We start from the raw sequence: 17920 nt of genomic DNA, 5'->3' as shown, positions 1-17920 counted from the left end.
TTTTTATTCTACGGAAAGGGGGGTGATTTAAACTTTAATATATATCAAAAAAAAAAAAAAAAAAAAAGTTTTATTTTTTTTAAACTTTTTTTTAAATGATTTTTAAGCTCGCATTTGAGCCTACAAAATATATTTTTTTAAAACTCTGAACAATCATGGGTCTTTTAGACCAATGATTTGTACAGAATTGCTCATTTCCTGCTGGCCAAAATAAGAATTGCAGCCTCAATTCCCCGGGTCTCTTCAGAGAGACCCAGCATATTGAATTCAATTACCGGCATCCTCATTGGCCACAGAGGATGCTGGTAAGAAGCCTGGAAACGCAAGCTTCTGGGTTTTTCACCCTTTAGATGCTGTGATCTCACAGGTTTTTCACCCTTTTAGATGATCATGGCATCTAAAAGGCTTTAATGACCGCGATCGACATTATTGCCAGTCGCAGTCATTAGCCGCGGGTCTCTGCTGTTTGAAACAGTGGAGACCCGCCGGCCATGCAGCCCGCTGCACGCGTGAGCGCCATGTTTGCCCATCGCTCTAGCAGTAGCGAACGGGTTAAGACTACATCAAATGCAGTTTTAAATGGTGCCATTAGAAAGTATATCTTGTCCCGCTAAATGTACCATATAAAAGATAGGCTCTCACAGATGCTGCCGGTCAGTACAGGAAATGCAGTATACACAATCCAGAGCTCGAAACAACCTGCAAACCGAAAACATCCACGACACTTGAATTAAATATTAATTTATTTGCATGTGAAGCATACCAAAAAATAGGTTTCTGTGCGTTAAGAACAGCTTTATCCGGTCATAAGACGAGCCCTTTCTGACATGTGCAGCTTTATTAGGTCCTTGTTGCATTCAGTGCACTTTATTTCATGGAAAACAGTCCATTTATGCTTAACATGAGTTCATAAAATACGTGGACTGATGCAGCACACGAGCCGTTACATCAGTGTTCGTCCGTATTGGCAATTTTTGGCACATTCCTTTGACTGCAATTCCAGCATGTTAACACTAGAGGGCCCTTGACCCTGGCTAATGTCTGATGCATGCAATGTCCACATCAGGCCACTAGATGTCAGAGCTTCCCTATACGTGCAGCCGGTCATGCAGCATAGAAAACAAAATTCAAGAGCGCAGTTTTTTACTCGATTTTCTTGCTACGTCTCCCACAAAAAAGCTCTGTCTGCAAGCATTTGCGCCAACTTCTGGTTGTAGGGCTGATAGAAATCAATCAGAATCTGTCTGGTGTGAGGAAGCATAGGACCCAGGCTGCAGTCTTCAGGGCGACGGCTGTTTGAGGCTTGCTTCTGGGTTACAGAGGCTTCCTGTTTTACACTCAAGGGCCCTGCAAGTATTAAAATATGATTTAATGCGATTCACAGATCTCCAGTTCCTGTCTCCAAGCAATCTCCTTCCTCTCGTTTTTTGGCGAGCAAATTACAGGCAGACTGAAATATAATTTTCCACATTGTTCTCTATGCCTGTGCCAGCCATAGGTGACTATAACGGGAATCAATGGCAACTGTACAAAAATGTCAGCTCTGCTCAAACACTTAGTTCATGCGTGGAGTAAAGGCGGCAGATTTTGAATGCACCAATTCTGTAAATTGACCTGCAGTGCAGATTCCAAAATCCACCATGGATGTCACTTTCATGCTTGAGCGAAAGTCACAGCAAAATCTGCAGCAGAAATTCCTTCCTGTGTGGCCGTATCCTTAGGGTACATGCACACGTTCAGGATTTATCTGCAGAAAATCTGCACTGAAATCCGCAGGTGTTCGCAGGGAAACCCATGCGGACAATCCGCATCAAGTGGTGAGGATTTGCCTGCAGATTTTACTGGATGTAAGTGGATGGAGAAAATCCGGTCAGGAACAATAAAATCAATTGACATGCTGCAGATTTTAAAATCTGCACCGTAGGTCAAAATCTGCACAAATAAATAATATCAGAATCATATACATGAGAAATTCTAATTCTCATATAATACAATGTGCATGACCTACAGTGTGCAAATCCACATGCAATCCTGATCGTGTGCATTTAGCCTTAGGGTGCATCTACATGTTCCGGAATTGCTGCACAAAATATCCGCAGCAATTCTGGAAGAATTCAGAGGCAAGTTTGTATCGGCAAATTCACAGCAAATTATGCAGATTTGTTTCTGGATTTCTGCTTCTGAAAGTCGTGGAAAAAAATAAAAATAAAAAGTTACTTGCCTTCCCTGGCTCCCCTGCCTGCTCTGATGCGGATCTTTATCAGTACATAAAGTCCTGTAATAACGGACTTCGCCATAAATATTCATCATCTCCAACCCAATATAAACAAAGAGCAACTGAGCCCAAACCATTATACCATAAAATTAATCTTTATTACGTCTGTAGAACTAAAACATATTAAAAAAAAGTGACCCCCAATTTATGTGGAGATAGGATACAAACATAGGGGATGGACCAGTAACGCCATACACTGAATGCAATTCTCTAGAATACTCGTAAGGGCTCATTCAGACGGCCGTATGCTATCCGCAAAAATGCGGATCCGTTTTTTTGCGGATTAGATACTGACCCATTCACTTCTATGGGGCCCTTTTCTATTCCACGGTTCCGCAAAACAAATGAAACATGTCCTATACTTGTCCGTAAAAATCAGGAGATGGCCCCATTGAAGTCTATGGGTCCGCAAAAATACTGAATGCTATCCGTTTTTTTGCGGATCCGCAAAAAACCGGATAGCATTCAGTATATTTGCGGACAGCATACGGCCGTCTGAATGAGCCCTTATACTAATGGCACTGTGATATGTAAACGTTATTCATTACACTAGCCCTGGCTCTAGCCTAAGTGACCATAGTTGGAGTAACTATCTATATATTACCGCAAGATCCCAAAGGTAAACAATGTAAATTAATGGCAGTAAGGTGAAAAAATGCCATACCCAGCTTACCCGGCATATAAGGTCCAGCCCCTCTGCCTCAACGCGCATTTTGCGTATTACCGCTTCGTCAGTAGGTAATACGCGGAGAGGTCCTGACGAAGCGGTAATATGCAAAACGTGCGTCGAGGTGAAAAGCAGTGGTGGCCGTGCTGAGGTAAGTAGGTAAGCACATTGTGTGTGAGGGGCCCGGGCATATGGGGGAGCATTGCAGGGGTTGGATAATCCCCTTAAAGGGGTTGTCAAGCCAGTAACAATTATTGTAAAAATTGTCAGAATGGCGCAATAAAAAAAAAAAAAAGAAACGATGATCACATCAGCGATCCCATTCCGACGATTCCTGGTCATCTGAAAGTCTCTAATTCCTTGTCCCTGTGAACACAAGAATAGTGGCCCCTCAAGCAATCAGTGGCCGCTGTGGATCGGTTAGCAGAGCATGACTTTTTTTTTTAAGCCATTATGACCCTCTAAAAAATAAATAAAATACCAGCCAGACACCTTTAATGGAGTTGTGTAACGTTAAGAAAAATAGGTCTGTTTCCCATAAACAGCGCCACCTGTGGCCACAGTTGCATTAGATCCAGGGAATGGAGCTGAACTGCAATACCACACAAAGCCCATGGACACAGGTGGCGCTGTTTCTGGAAGAATGTAGACAAGTTTTTCTACTGTCACACAACGCATTTAAGAAAACCTGATGCCATTCCATAGTATAAGGCTACTTTCACACTTGTGGCAGAGTGATCCGGCAAAATGTATGCCAACTGATGGCATTAGTAAGACTGATCAGGATCCTGATCAGTCAAAAAAAATGCATTGAAATGCCAGATCCGTCTTTCCGGTGTCATCCGGCAAAACGGATCCGGCATTTATTTTTTTCACCTTTTTTTCGGTCTGCGCAAGGACAGATCTGGCACTAATTCATTCCTATGGAAAAAAAATGCAGATCCGGCATTCAGGCAAGTCTTCAGTTTTTTTTTGCCGGAGATAAAACCGTAGCATGCTGCGGTTTTATCTTTTGCCTGATCAGTCAAAAAGACTGAACTGAAGACATCCTGAACGGATTACTCTCCATTCAGAATGCATGGGGAGATGCCTGATCAGTTATTTTCCGGCATTGAGCCCTTTTGACGGAACTCAGTGCCGGAAAAGTAAAACCCTAGTGTGAAAGTAGCCTTACAAGAATAGAGATAATTTTAAGCTAGGGTGGACACACACAGCAGAGGGCCCTGTGAAAGACGAGTACAAGGGCCCTATACCCTCTATATGGCTTTCTCAACTCACCAGTTAGATGCTATGAAATTCATTAGCTTAGTCTCTTACATGCAGTCTCATAGACAGCAGGAAACCCCTCTCTAGAATGGCACTGCCACCTTTTCCTATTACCCCTGTACAGCTGCGTGGGTAGCACATGGTATACCCGCCCTGACTGTGGCTACCACCCCTAGAGCAAACACGGACCTTACCTAGATTCAGGAATCCGTACACCAGCCTCATGCTCTGGGTGATATTCGCTGCGTGATCTTCCAGGCGGAGTATGAGAAACTGATCCAGATCAAACACAGACAACCAGTCCCATAAATATACCACATAGAGTCCGACCTGAAGACGAACCTGGGAAAACAAGACAATTTAATTAATCTCATTGGCGCCAAAGCTGAATCTCCACCTGTATATTACAGCACTGCTAAAACTTGTCTATTAGTGGGAAATGATTACTTTATGAGCAGAAGCAATGCAATGCTAGTATGCCGGCATATTATAGAATTCTGTATGCAAGTAGCTACCACTAAGGGGTATATTAAGCATATTACTTAATAATACTAGTGGAGAATTCTATAGAAGCGGTATTAATATGTATGCAGTGAGCTCCCCCTAGTGGCGCCTGCTGTACTCACTACGACCCTGCCATGGTAAGCAGTTTAGTGCCAGGTCTCCCCATTATGTGCCATGGATCTATGAATAAGGCGCCTCTCTGATAAGTATATTCCTGTCTATACAAGCGAACACATGCATGTTTTACATTTCTGAAAATGTCTTTTGTATAGGGGAAAGAGGGGTAATAGAAAATGCAGGACGGGATACAGGGAGATTCCTATAGAATGCATACAAAAGTGTAGATCCAAATACTGTACAATTATCTATAATAATAAAATCCCTGTGTGAGTGCACTGTGTCCGTGTGTGTGTGCCACCAGTTTTTCACTGGGCTTGCACGGTGTCCAATCAGGGCACAGCGCTCCACACGCGGCCGCACTGCCCACAGCATTGCGCCAACCAATCAGGTCACGGCGCTGACACTGCTTCAAATAACTGTTTAACCCCATCCATGCCGCGGTCCTTAGGGACCGCTGTCTGGAAGGGGCTAACCATTGGGCCGCTGCTCTGCCCTGGCAGCGGCCCGATGCTTTTAAGGGTTAATGCCCCGCCTTTCAAGATGCAGAGCGTGCAGAACCCCCCCACCTTTCAGGATGTACAGCTAACACTCTGCTTGAATCGTCCGACATCGGTGCTGGTGCCGTTTAACCCCTTCCATGCCGTGGTCCTTAGGGACCGCTGTATGAAGGGGCTAACCATCAGGCCAGTGCTCTGCTGTGGCAGCGGCCGATGCTTGAAGGGTAAACTCTGAGGGAGGGAGCTTCCTCCCCCATCGGGCCGCTGCGCTGTGGCAGCGTCCCGATGGTTACCATGGCAACCGGACGCCTTCACAGGCATCCGGCTTGTCGTGGTATATCTAAACCTGATCAGGCTCCTGCTAAAGGTAGGAGTCTGATCAGGCTTAGTGTGAGTTCAATACACTGTTATACACTATATAGTGTACTGCAGTGTATTGAAAGCCATCAGATCCACTGGATCTTCAAGAACCAAGTGGGTCTGGGTCCAAAAAAAGTAAAAAAAAAAAAGTGAAAAAGTTAAAAAAATAATAAAAAACAAAACAACTTCCTATACCCACACAATTGGTTAAAAAAATAAAAACACACTAAACATATTTGGTATCACCGCGTCTGTAAGGAACGGATATATAAAAGGATCATGTTACTTTTACCACATGGTGAACAAAAATAAAAAAAGCACGATAGGTATCGTCATGTCCGTAACGACCTGCTCTATAAAAATAGCATGTGATCCAATCCATCTGGTGAACACCATAAAGAAAACGTGGTACCAATCTAACCATCTCTTCCAGCAAAAAAATTAGACCCTACCTAAGACAATCGCCCAAAAAATAAAAAAAATCTGGCTTTTAGAAAATGGAAACACAAAAACATGATTATTTTTTTTTTAAAATGTTTATTGTGTAAATCCCAAATAAAATGTAAAAAAATAGACTTATTAGGCATCGCCGCGTCGTTACGACCTGCTCTATAAAAATATCACATTATCTATTCTGTCAGGTGAACATTGTAAAAAAACTAATAAAAACTGCCAGAACAGCCATTTTTTGTTACCTTGCCTTATTAAAAAAAGAGTAAATATACAGTACAGACCAAAAGTTTGGACACACCTTCTCATTCAAAGAGTTTTCTTTATTTTCATGACTATGAAAATTGTAGATTCACACTGAAGGCATCAAAACTATGAATTAACACATGTGGAATTCTATACATAACAAACAAGTGTGAAACAACTGAAAATATGTCATATTCTAGGTTCTTCAAAGTAGCCACCTTTTGCTTTGACTACTGCTTTGTACACTCTTGGCATTCTCTTGATGAGCTTCAAGAGGTAGTCCCCTGAAATGGTTTTCACTTCACAGGTGTGCCCTGTCAGGTTTAATAAGTGGGATTTCTTGCCTTATAAATGGGGTTGGGACCATCAGTGGCGTTGAGGAGAAGTCAGGTGGATACACAGCTGATAGTCCTACTGAATAGACTGTTAGAATTTGTATTATGGCAAGAAAAAAGCAGCTAAGTAAAGAAAAACGAGTGGCCATCATTACTTTAAGAAATGAAGGTCAGTCAGTCAGCCGAAAAATTGGGAAAACTTTGAAAGTAAGGGCTATTTGACCATGAAGGAGAGTGATGGGGTGCTGCGCCAGATGACCTGGCCTCCACAGTCACCGGACCTGAACCCAATCGAGATGGTTTGGGGTGAGCTGGACCGCAGAGTGAAGGCAAAAGGGCCAACAAGTGCTAAGCATCTCTGGGAACTCCTTCAAGACTGTTGGAAGACCATTTCAGGGGACTACCTCTTGAAGCTCATCAAGAGAATGCCAAGAGAGTGCAAAGCAGTAATCAAAGCAAAAGGTGGCTACTTTAAATAACCTAGAATATGACATATTTTCAGTTGTTTCACACTTGTTTGTTATGTATATAATTCCACATGTGTTAATTCATAGTTTTGATGCCTTAATAGTCATGAAAATAAAGAAAACTCTTTGAATGAGAAGGTGTGTCCAAACTTTTGGTCTGTACTGTGTATATATATATATATTTATATTTATATTACACACGCACAATGCACAACTACCTCTAGCAAAAGATTTCTATACTGCAGGAATAACCCTAATAATAACACACCCCCCGCACCGCTCACACCAGCGCGCCGACCAATCAGGACACGGCGCTCCACATACCGCCTGCACCGTCCACACCTGTGAGCCGGCAAGCAGATCGGAGCGCCACCATTTCTGTTGGTCAGTCACAGCACTATCAGGCATATAGAGAGGAGCCCCTGTCAGCAGTCTGACCTACCAGTCGCTACCAGCAGTCTGTGCCAGTTGTACAGCCACCAGTCACAGTGCCAGCCGCAGTCAGCAGTCTCAGCCACAGCCACCAAGCAGTGCCAGCAGTCTCCTTCACAAGCCACAGCCACCAGTCTCAGCCACAGCCGCCAGTCTCGACCACCAGTCAGTGTGGTCAAGTTCCCTTGTCATTTAATATAGTCTGTTCCTAGTAATGTTTATGCACTACTGTACTAGCGCCAGTTATTGTAACGGGCTTAATGTCTAGTACAATATAAAGGATCAATGATGAAGTGTCTGCTGGAGAGAACAGACGAGTCCATTGTCAGCGCTGCCTGTGCCCCCGAAGCTGGAATCCTTCACCAGCTTATCTGTATCTCTGGCCATGGGTTTTGTAGAGGAAGGGATTTACCAGGATCTCGACAAATTCCCTTCAGAGGAGAACTGAGAATTGCAAACACTGAGAGTGCTGGAGCACGGACATAGCCCCTCATATAACCCCTGGGGGAAAAAACCTCCATTTACACGTTCTACAGACCATAACTACAACCTATGGATATAGAACATACAGACGACGCTGGACAGGTTTCATTATTAGTATTTCCCCATAACGTCACAATTCTGCAGCAGCTTTTCTTAATAGTCTGCATTGTGCTGTTCCTCTGTCATTCTTCCTAGAAATGTATGAGTAAGGGCTCATGCACACGACCGTATGAATTTTGCAGAACTGAACATCTGGCCCCTAATAGAACAGTCCTATCCTTGTCCGTAAAGCAGACAATAATAGGACATATTTTATTTATTTGCGGAACGGACATACGGAAATGTTTTTGTTTTTTTTGCAGACGTCGAATCCGTCCTGTCTCTCCTTTATGATCCACTCCTCATTTTGGCTTCCAAAACTAAACCTGGAAACCTGACCGTGTGGTTGTACCCTAAGACTCTAATGGTGACACCCAATTGTCAATTTATTCATACATATCCAGGAGGAATAACAGAGGAATGGCACAACACACAGTTCTAAGAGAAGACGCTCCAGCACTCATCATGGGGAATGCAGGAAAGCCGACAGCTGTATCCAGGTTCAATCTTTCCAGTCCCAGGTGGCCGGTGGTGTACACAAGTCCTAAAGTGCATGCATAATACCCTCATCTCTACCCTTTAAGTACTTAAAGGGTTTGTGCAAACCTCCCTCCCCCTCCTAGGAAGACCTGTGTAGGGAAGCATCCTTAACTGCTTCCCGACGCTGGCTCTAGGCTCCTGCACTCTGCTGCTTCGCTAGGGTTCCTGGATGTAAACTTCCGGCTTGACACAGCTGCAGCCAATCGCAGGGGGACCTGCTCCCCTCATGTGACCAATTGTCAAGACGCAATGGTCACAGTCACAGCCAGCGATTGGCTGCAGCAGTGTCAAACTGGATGCGTACAGCGAGAGAATGCAGCGGAGCAGCCCAGGCCTGGAAGACCAGGAACGGAGAGCCAGCACTGGCAAGGAGGTACGTAAGCTTCCCTTCAAGGTCTGGCCAAGAGGGGGAGTTTACCAAAACCCCCCTTAAACTTGCATAACTCCTTTAAATGGACATTAGATAAACGTCAGCTGGACCCGCTGATTTCGGTAGGACTGGCCAACCATCTAACGTATATGGGGGTCTCCCAACTCTCCCCCCAGCGGCAGAGGAGGAGATAAGGATCAAGTGCAATATGCCCGATCCTTTTGTCCTCGGGGAGATAAGCTGCTGCTTGAGGTATCTGGCATTGGCTTTCTGGCCAAGCTGAGCATGCGTGTGTACGAAGGAACCGAGAGAGAATGCCTGTTTGGCCAATAGATATCTTGTGTACGTCCGACCCCACAGACCTCCACGATTGTGAAGCTCTGTAGACAGAACAGCAGCCGTCAAGGTAATGAGAATCGGCACCGTCAGTTCTGTATGGTACATATGCATTCTAGAGAGGGTGTCGCCCCCTATAGATTTAGATTTGCAGATTTTAGTCCATACTGCAAAAAACATTATTAGGAAATTGCATTATCAGCAATTTCTCAATAGGACAATGTAAGAAATCATGATTGTGCAGGGCGTACGGAGGTTCAGCTTCTTGCCACAACCATGCAAGTTCTGTGCTGGCGTTGTTAAAGATCACGAACAGCCTGCATCACGACTCCTGGGACCCCCACTCATCACTGGGATGAAGGTCCCAAAGCCAGAAACTCGATGGGTCCGTGTCCCTTTGTCCGTACTGCAAATTATAGAACATGTCCTATTCTGGTCCGTATTGCAGACAAAAATGGCCATTTCTAGTGATGGGAGTGAGAAATTGCGGATTGCACACGGACGTTATCCGTATTTTGCAGATTGCTCTTTTGTGGACCACAATACGGACATGAAGCCTTATGTAGTGAGATGGAGCAGCGGTCAAGCCCACCCTGCTGATTGCCTCTGCCCCATAGACAGTCGGGGGAGCAGAGTGCATGCCCATCCGCCACTCTATTAAAACTTCTTCTCACAGGGGGCTGGGACCCTTGTTCTAGCGATCAGTGGGGATCTGAGCACTGGGGCCCCCGGTGGACAGGGGAGGAAGTGCTTGGCTTTCACTTCTGAAACTAGCATTAATGGAGTCCATCTGGCTCTCCCCTGCAGCGGTATTACAGATGATGTCACGGATCTCCATTAAAGCCAGTGGAGTCGGGGTCACGAGGATGCCAGTGTGAACAGAGCTTAGACTTGTGCTCCATGCTCATTCTAATAGAATATTCTAATTAATCGTTCTCTGCACAATCGAGGGAATAGAACCGCTCTGCTGCCGGGCTGGAAGCAGTAGCAGATGCGCCGTATTCCCCGGGCACCGATTAGAACAGATGTCGGTGGCCTTGGATGTGTACACACAGAGGGTCCCCGGGGGGCGTCACATACCGGCAGCGTGTTGCTGAAGGTGGTATTGTAAGCGCAGGAGCGCAGGGAGGAAGCTTGAAGGCAGCTCTCAAACATCTGCAGAGACTCGTTCACTTTGTCGTTAAAATCCTCCGCTGACTTGTTCGAAATAGCAAAGTACAAATAATCAGAGTAGAGCCTGCGAAGAGAGAGAAGAGCGTCATCAGGATCAGCGGCGACCAGAATAGAAGGAAGCTTTACAGCTCGGCAGAAATAGATCCTCTCCCAGGTTCAGGTTCACAGTCATATGTCCTATGGGCAGATGTAGCAGAGCTGAAGGTGTCAACCAGAATTCTCACTTTACGTTGAAGGCGACAACAAAGTGCAAAAATGCATTAAAGGGATTCTGTCACCAGATTTAACCCTATTAAGCTAGCTGACATTAGCGATGTGCTTATGTCAGCTAAACCTAACTAGCCTATTCCTACTTTTATCTATGCCCCCGTTACGCCAGAAATCTAACTTTTATAATATGCTAATTAGCCTCTAGGAGGGGGGGGGGCGTTGTTCCTGCTCCTGGAGGCTCCGTTCTCCCAAATTTGTCACCTCCCTCCAAGTCCTGATTGACAGGGCCAGGCAGCGCTCGCCTCAGTCTGCCAGCCCTGTGCTCTGGTGAAATCTCGCGCCGTTCAGAATTCGGCGCAGGCACGGTGAGGAAGCTGTCTTTTTCTCACGGCGCCTGCGCGAATGTTAAACGGCACGAGATTTCACCAGAGCACAGGGCTGGCAGACGGAGGCGAGCGCTGCCTGGCCCTGTCAATCAGGACTTGGAGGGAGGCGACAAAGGTGGGAGAACGGAGCCTCTAGGAGCAGGAACAACGCCCCCCCCCCCCCCCCCCCCCCGCTCCTAGAGGCTAATTAGCATATTATAAAAGTTCGATTTCTGGCGTAACGGGGGCATAGATAAAAGTAGGAATAGGCTAGTTAGGTTTAGCTGACATAAGCACATGGCTAATGTCAGCTAGCTTAATAGGGTTAAATCTGGTGACAGAAACCCTTTAATGCTTTACTGCTGATTTAGGCGTCCTTTACATACAATTTATCTGTGTTTTTACTGGGGGGTTTTATTGCATTTTGCGACACTTTCAAGATTTACTGAGCTTTCACAAAACTTTTGATATGTCATAGGGACATATCGGTAAATGTCTACGTGCTGAGACCCCCAATGACCTCTAGAACGAGGAGAGAGAAGCGCTCACACATCGCGCTCTCTCTTATCGCTGCAGAAAGTCTATTGGCCCATCTCAATTCCGTCGCGATATGCAAGCGCTTCTCTCTCCTCGTTGTAGCGATTGGTGGAGGTCTCAGCACTCAGACTCCTGCAGATCAAAACCTTTTATATGTCGCTATGACATATAAAAAGTTTTGCGAAAGCCCAGTGACCCTTTAAGGGTAAGTGCACACAGCAGTGTAGTGTATGCGTATTTTCCGCGTGGATTTTTGTGCTGCGTTTCTGCACCAAATTCTGTATGTGTTACTTGTGGATCTTGCCACAGATTTACCGCAGATCTCACCTCCTGCATTACAATAGGTGAAATCTGCACATAAACAACTGACATGCTGTGGATTTCCAAATCTGCACAGCAGGTCAATTTCCACACCATGTACACAAGATTTATCATGTAGAGGGAATTAATACAAGGCACTTACTAATGTATTGTGATTGTACATTTTGCCGCCTTTGCTGGCTGGATTCATTTTTTCCATCACATTATACACAGCTCGTTTCCATGGTTACAGACCACCCTGTAATCCATCAGTGGTGGCCGTACTTGCAGACTATGAGTGGGACTGAGCTGCGCTTAGGCAACGTGACCGATATACGGTGACATTCCTGGCCTAGGAAGAGGTCTAAGCACTCATGGAACTCTGCGGCCTCTTCGTGTTGGTCCAGGGAGTCGGACCCCCACCGATCTGATATTGATGACCTATCCTTAGCAGTGTTTCTACCACCAAAAACAATTATCCCACCCAAGGGCTGGAATTAGAAAAACAGTGGCAAAAATGCTTCTAAAACCTGTTCCAAAATCCTCAACCAAAACGCTTGTAAAAACTCATCCAAAAACCGCCAAATTAGAAAATCGGAAACCCATTTTATGCTACTATAGCTGCTACAGATTTTTCCGCCGCGGATTTTGAACCTAGCCTTAAAAGGGTTTTCCAAGATTTTTTTTTACTGATGATCTATCTTTTGGATAGGTCATTAGTATCTGATCGGTGGGGGTCCAACACCCGGGACCCCCGCTGATCAGCTGTTTAGAGAAGGCTGTGTGTGCGGGCTTCTCTCAGCTCACCAAACACAGCGCCGCACACTGTATAGTGACTGCGCTTGGTATTGCAGCCCCATTCACTTCTATGGGACTGAGCTGGGCCTAGGCCATGTGATTGATGAACGTGCAGTCACTGGCCTAGGGAAAGCAGAGAGAAGGCCGCGGCGCTCCTTCTCAAAGAGCTGATCTGGGGGATAGGTCATGAGTAAGAAAGTCTTGGAAAACACCTTTAAAGGGGTTGTCTCATCTCAGACAATGGGGGCATATAGCTAGGATATTCCCCCATTGTCTGATAGGTGTGGGTCCCAGTGGACCTATCAGAGCCCCGCCAAGTGGTGGCTGGAGGACTCCGGTCCGGCCACCACCAAGCGCTCTCCCCATAGAAGTAAATGGGAGCGCACCGCGCATGCCCAGCCACTGCTCCACTTCACTTCTATGGGCACGACGGAAATAGCAAAGCCAGCGCTCGGCTATTGGCTACTTTTGGCAGCCCGATAGAAACGAATGGAGGGTGGTTGTGCCCTCCACCACTTTCGGGGATCCGTTCTGAGTGTAGCGTGTGCAGCCGCCCCTCCATTCAGTCTATGGGACAGCCGAAAATAGCACAGCGCTGGTTTGACTATTTCCGTCGGCTCATTGATTTCTGCAAGCCCCATTCAGGTGAATGCGAGTCATTTTCAGTTCTGCAACAAAACCTGCCCCATGTGAAGGCATCCTAGCGGTTCCTACACATTGAGCGGTTGGTACCGTGTGGTTGAAAGCCCCACAGTAAATATAACCCCTGTGAGTTACCACAAGTTGATGTAGTTCAGATGCATAATAAACATTTTTTTTTAACCTTTCCACAGGGTTCCGCAGCATGACAATGAACTTGGCCCTTGGCTGGAAAGCATGGATGAAGTCCTGGATCAGCACTGGGGGCTCCGTGTTGGTGACGTTGTCATAGAAGTAAGACCAAGGACTGTTGTCCCACATGGTAGACGCACTGGCTTCTCCTGCATGAAAAAAAAAAATGATATGTAAATACATGCGTTTATAATTGTGCCGCCTCCTCCATTGCCTCCTACCTGTGAGGATCTGATTCATCCGCCCAGAATCTAAAAGGGCGTCTTCATGGTGAAAATCTTGGATTTTTTGGCCTGCCACATCAAAAAGGTCCAGATAATCTTCCAATGGGAATGGCTTAAGGAAAGGTTCCTTTAATCTCACAATCCCTAAAATAGAAGATATAAAAGGGTCGTTTACATCGGGTGTGATCGGCTGAACAATCGTACAAACGTTTCCAATCAGTGGAGCAGGCACACCCAACCTTTTCTTCTCTGGAGTGCCCACCATGGGGTCAGGAAATCTCATTCTTCAAATATATAAGGATCTCAGATGTGTAACCACCAGGAATCAGTCATTTATGGCTATTACTGTAGATAGGACATACAGTATTGTGCAAGTTTTAGGCAGGTGTGGAAAAAAGTGTTGTAGGTAATGTACTGCATCTTCTGAAAGAGACCGGCCCTGTAAGGGGATCTACTGGAAGTACTCCATGGTATGGAGACTTCTTGGCAATGCTCCATGGGATAATAATAGGCAATGTGGTATCTCCTATTTAAAAGAGAACTAACTCAATAGCGCCACCGTGTGGAAGTAACTCTGGGACATGGCAAGAGAGAATAGCCAAGCCAGATATCCATCTGCAGACAGCGGTTTCGGGGTGCTCGCCCCTCATCAGTACGGATTAGGATTATGGCGGTCTGAGTACGATGCTTTGGATACAGCTTAGGCAGGGTGCTGGCTCTCCTTAAAGAAACCAGAAGTGTTAATATTCACATTTAAACGTAAACGTATTATGCAGCAGGACAAAGACCCCAAACCTATAGCCACTATCATTAAGAACTTCAGAGTAAAGAAGAACAAGGAGTCCTGGAAGTGATGATAGGGTCCTGATCTCATCCACATCCAGTCTGTCTGGGATTACATGAAGAGACAGAAGGATTTGAGCAAGCCTACATCAACAGAAGGTCTGCGGTTAGTTCTCCAAGATGTCTGGAACAACCTCCTTGCTGAGATCTCTCAAAAACTGTGTGCAAGTGTAGCGGTCACACCTAATATGTATGGGATTTGGTTTTCTCTTTTGTTCATTCACTTTACATTTTAATAATTGATAAAAAAAATTAACTATTTGAGAGCATACTTACTGCGCAGCATTTTCTCACACCTGCCTCAAACTTTTGCACAGTACTGTGCAGGTTTAAGATGAGAATGCTCCATGGAGCTCAGTGTTATGACTAGTGCAGGGCAAAGGGGGTGGAGCACGAAGCCAGCCACACAATGCCCACCACAACAGTGCCAACCACATAATGGTCACAACAGTGCCAGCCACATAATGCCCACCAAGACAGTGCAAGCCACAAACTGTCCCCCCACACAGTACCGCCCCATTACAGTGCCAGCTGCAAAGTACAGACTCCTAACAGTACCAGCCACAAAGCTCACCATCCCAGTAGCAGCAACACATGTTGCCTTGCAGCCCCGGGGTCCTAGGTTCAAATCCAGCCAAGGACAACATCTACATGGAGTCTGTATGTCCTTCCGTGTTTGCCTGGGTTTCCTCTGGGTTCTCCGGTTTTCTCCCACACTCCAAAGACATACTGATAGGGAACTTGTGAGGATTGTGAGCCCCATCGGGGACTGCTTGATGCTAATGTTTGGAATATGTCAGCGCTATAGAAGTGCATAAAAAACAATACCAGTGCCAGCCACATTGTACAACCCTATAACAGTACAAGAAAAGTGTGAAGAAGAAGTCGTTTCTGATCATTTGAATTTCCTTTTGTATCTGTTCATTTCAATTTGATTTTATGACCCGTGAATGCAGGGATAAGGGTGCAAGGCTTTGTCTACATATTTTCTCAAGGTTGTTTTGGGATTCTGACTCGCTGCGGACCTGGGAACTGGCCGCTCCAAGGTCTGGGGTGAGAGCAGATGAACAACACGTACACAGACAATTATGGAGCGCATGCGCTGGTTGCATTTCACTAGGGAATGGAGCTTTTTGTATAATCTGTATAAGGGCTCATGCACATTCTTTCCGTGTCCGTTCCTTCTTTTTTTTTGTGGAACGGACACACGGAAATACTGAAACGGAATGCACATGGAGTAAAAGGAAAAGAAAAAAACTCCATGTGCATTCCGTTTCAGTATTTCCGTGTGTCCGTTCCACAAAAAATAAAAATATTGTACTTGACCTACTATTGTCCGCATTACAGACAAGGATAGGAGCGTTCTATTAGGGGCCAGCTATTCCATTCAGCAAAATCCAGAATGCACACAGACGTCATCCGTATTTTTTGCGGATCTGTTTTTGCGGACGTGTGCATGAGGCCTAAAGCTGTAATCCTTCAGGAAAGAAGTCAGAAGCTCATCCTACGGGGGGACGCCTCGTGTAGGGACCTAATCAGTGTTTTCCCGATCGAGACTCTGACTGCTTTCGCTGAATGGGCTTCCCAGCTTATGTGACTGTCGGATGAAGCTTACTCAATCTGTGATTTACCTTCACCCTGGATGTAGTCAGGACTCCAGCTAAAGTGTTGATGTAATTGTGTATTATGTTCTTTATCCTTTGTATATAGATAAGTGCAAAAGAAGGACATTATATCGCTATATGTATATACTACTAATCAGTGGCATGCTAAGGATGGGGGTCAGCCCGGATGCCTGCTCTCAGAGGGGTGCCAGAGCCCAGAAGCAATGAGCGCTTCCATCAATACAGCTCATTGCTGGAGCACCGGTAGCTGCGGTCCTGTCACTCAGCTGCCTGCGCCCCGTCTCTCCCGCACCGAATGGTGAAGCAGGAAGACTTCTCCCTGCTCCACCGTTCAGCACGGATCGCGCTGCTGGACTGAAATCTGCATAAGCTCCGCCCACACCGTGCTGCAGAGCGATCTGTGTCTGCAGGGGAGAGCGGTCTGTGAGCTTCAGGAACGGGACAAGGTGAGTAGTTACTGTGTTTTTTTTTTTTTTTTTTTTTTTTTTTTTAACACAGAGGAGGCACAGAGAGCATTATCACTGTGAAGGAGACACAAAGGGCTTTACTGCTATGAAGGGGACACAATAGGCATTACTACTACGAAGGTGGCGCAATGGGCAGTACTACTGTGAAGGGGCACAGAGGGCATAACTACTCGGAAAGGGCACAGAGGGCATACCTACTGGGAAGCAGACACAAAGAGGGCATTACAACTGTGAAGGGGGCACAGAAACTGCATTACTACTGTGAAAGGGGCACAGAGAGGGCATAACTACTGTGAAGGGGGCACAATGAAGGGATAAGTACTTTAAGGGGGCACAATATAGGCATAACTACTGTGAAAGTTGTACAGTGAGGACATAAATAGTGTGAGGGGGCACAATGTGGATATTATTAGGGGGAACAAATCTGGACAAAACTACTGTGAAGGTTATACAATGAGGGCAATACTACTGTGAGGGGGTACATTTTTTTAAAGTATTTGGAGGGAAGGGGTGCCCATGAAAGGACCTGCACCGGGTGGCAAACTTCTTAGGCACGCCACTGCTACTAATTATATTTAATAAAATCATATGATAAACCTTCCTTTGTAGTGTCTCTGTAGTCCAGTTTCTCTTTAAAGAGTATCTGATCCTGAAGTAATGCTCTTAGCAAAACAACCAGCCACACAGTACAACCCTATGACAGTACGTGCCACACAGTACAACCCTATGACAGTACGTGCCATACCATACAACCCTATGACAGTACGTGCCATACCGTACAACCCCATGACAGTACGTGCCACACCGTACAACCCCATGACAGTACGTGCCACACCGTACAACCCTATGACAGTACGTGCCATACCGTACAACCCCATGACAGTACGTGCCACACCGTACAACCCCATGACAGTACGTGCCACACAGTACAACCCTATGACAGTACGTGCCACACCGTACAACCCTATGACAGTACGTGCCATACCGTACAACCCTATGACAGTACGTGCCACACCGTACAACCCCATGACAGTACGTGCCATACCGTACAACCCTATGACAGTACGTGCCACACAGTACAACCCTATGACAGTACGTGC

At 45.8% G+C, this 17920-nt stretch overlaps 1 protein-coding gene across 4 annotated transcripts in view; it reads right to left on the bottom strand.

Moving 5' to 3' along the window:
* Positions 1-727: 727 nt before the first annotated feature.
* The window catches only part of CHST15 (carbohydrate sulfotransferase 15), a 97316-nt gene continuing 80123 nt past the window's right edge, over positions 728-17920 (bottom strand). For all 4 annotated transcript variants that reach the window (XM_040436128.1, XM_040436131.1, XM_040436132.1 and 1 more), the window contains exons 4-8: positions 13883-14029; positions 13654-13810; positions 10528-10684; positions 4403-4550; positions 728-1347 (exon numbers count right to left, since the gene is read on the bottom strand). In XM_040436128.1, coding sequence (XP_040292062.1) covers positions 1160-1347; positions 4403-4550; positions 10528-10684; positions 13654-13810; positions 13883-14029 — 797 coding nt within the window. In that variant the 3' untranslated portion in view covers positions 728-1159. The remainder of the gene's footprint in view (positions 1348-4402; positions 4551-10527; positions 10685-13653; positions 13811-13882; positions 14030-17920) is intronic.

The sequence above is a fragment of the Bufo bufo genome, chromosome 6, assembly GCF_905171765.1.
Source record: "Bufo bufo chromosome 6, aBufBuf1.1, whole genome shotgun sequence".
In the NCBI taxonomy this organism is placed as follows: Eukaryota; Metazoa; Chordata; class Amphibia; order Anura; family Bufonidae; genus Bufo; species Bufo bufo.
The sequence above is the reverse complement of the archived record's forward strand: the minus strand, read 5'-3'. Positions and strand labels throughout refer to the sequence as shown.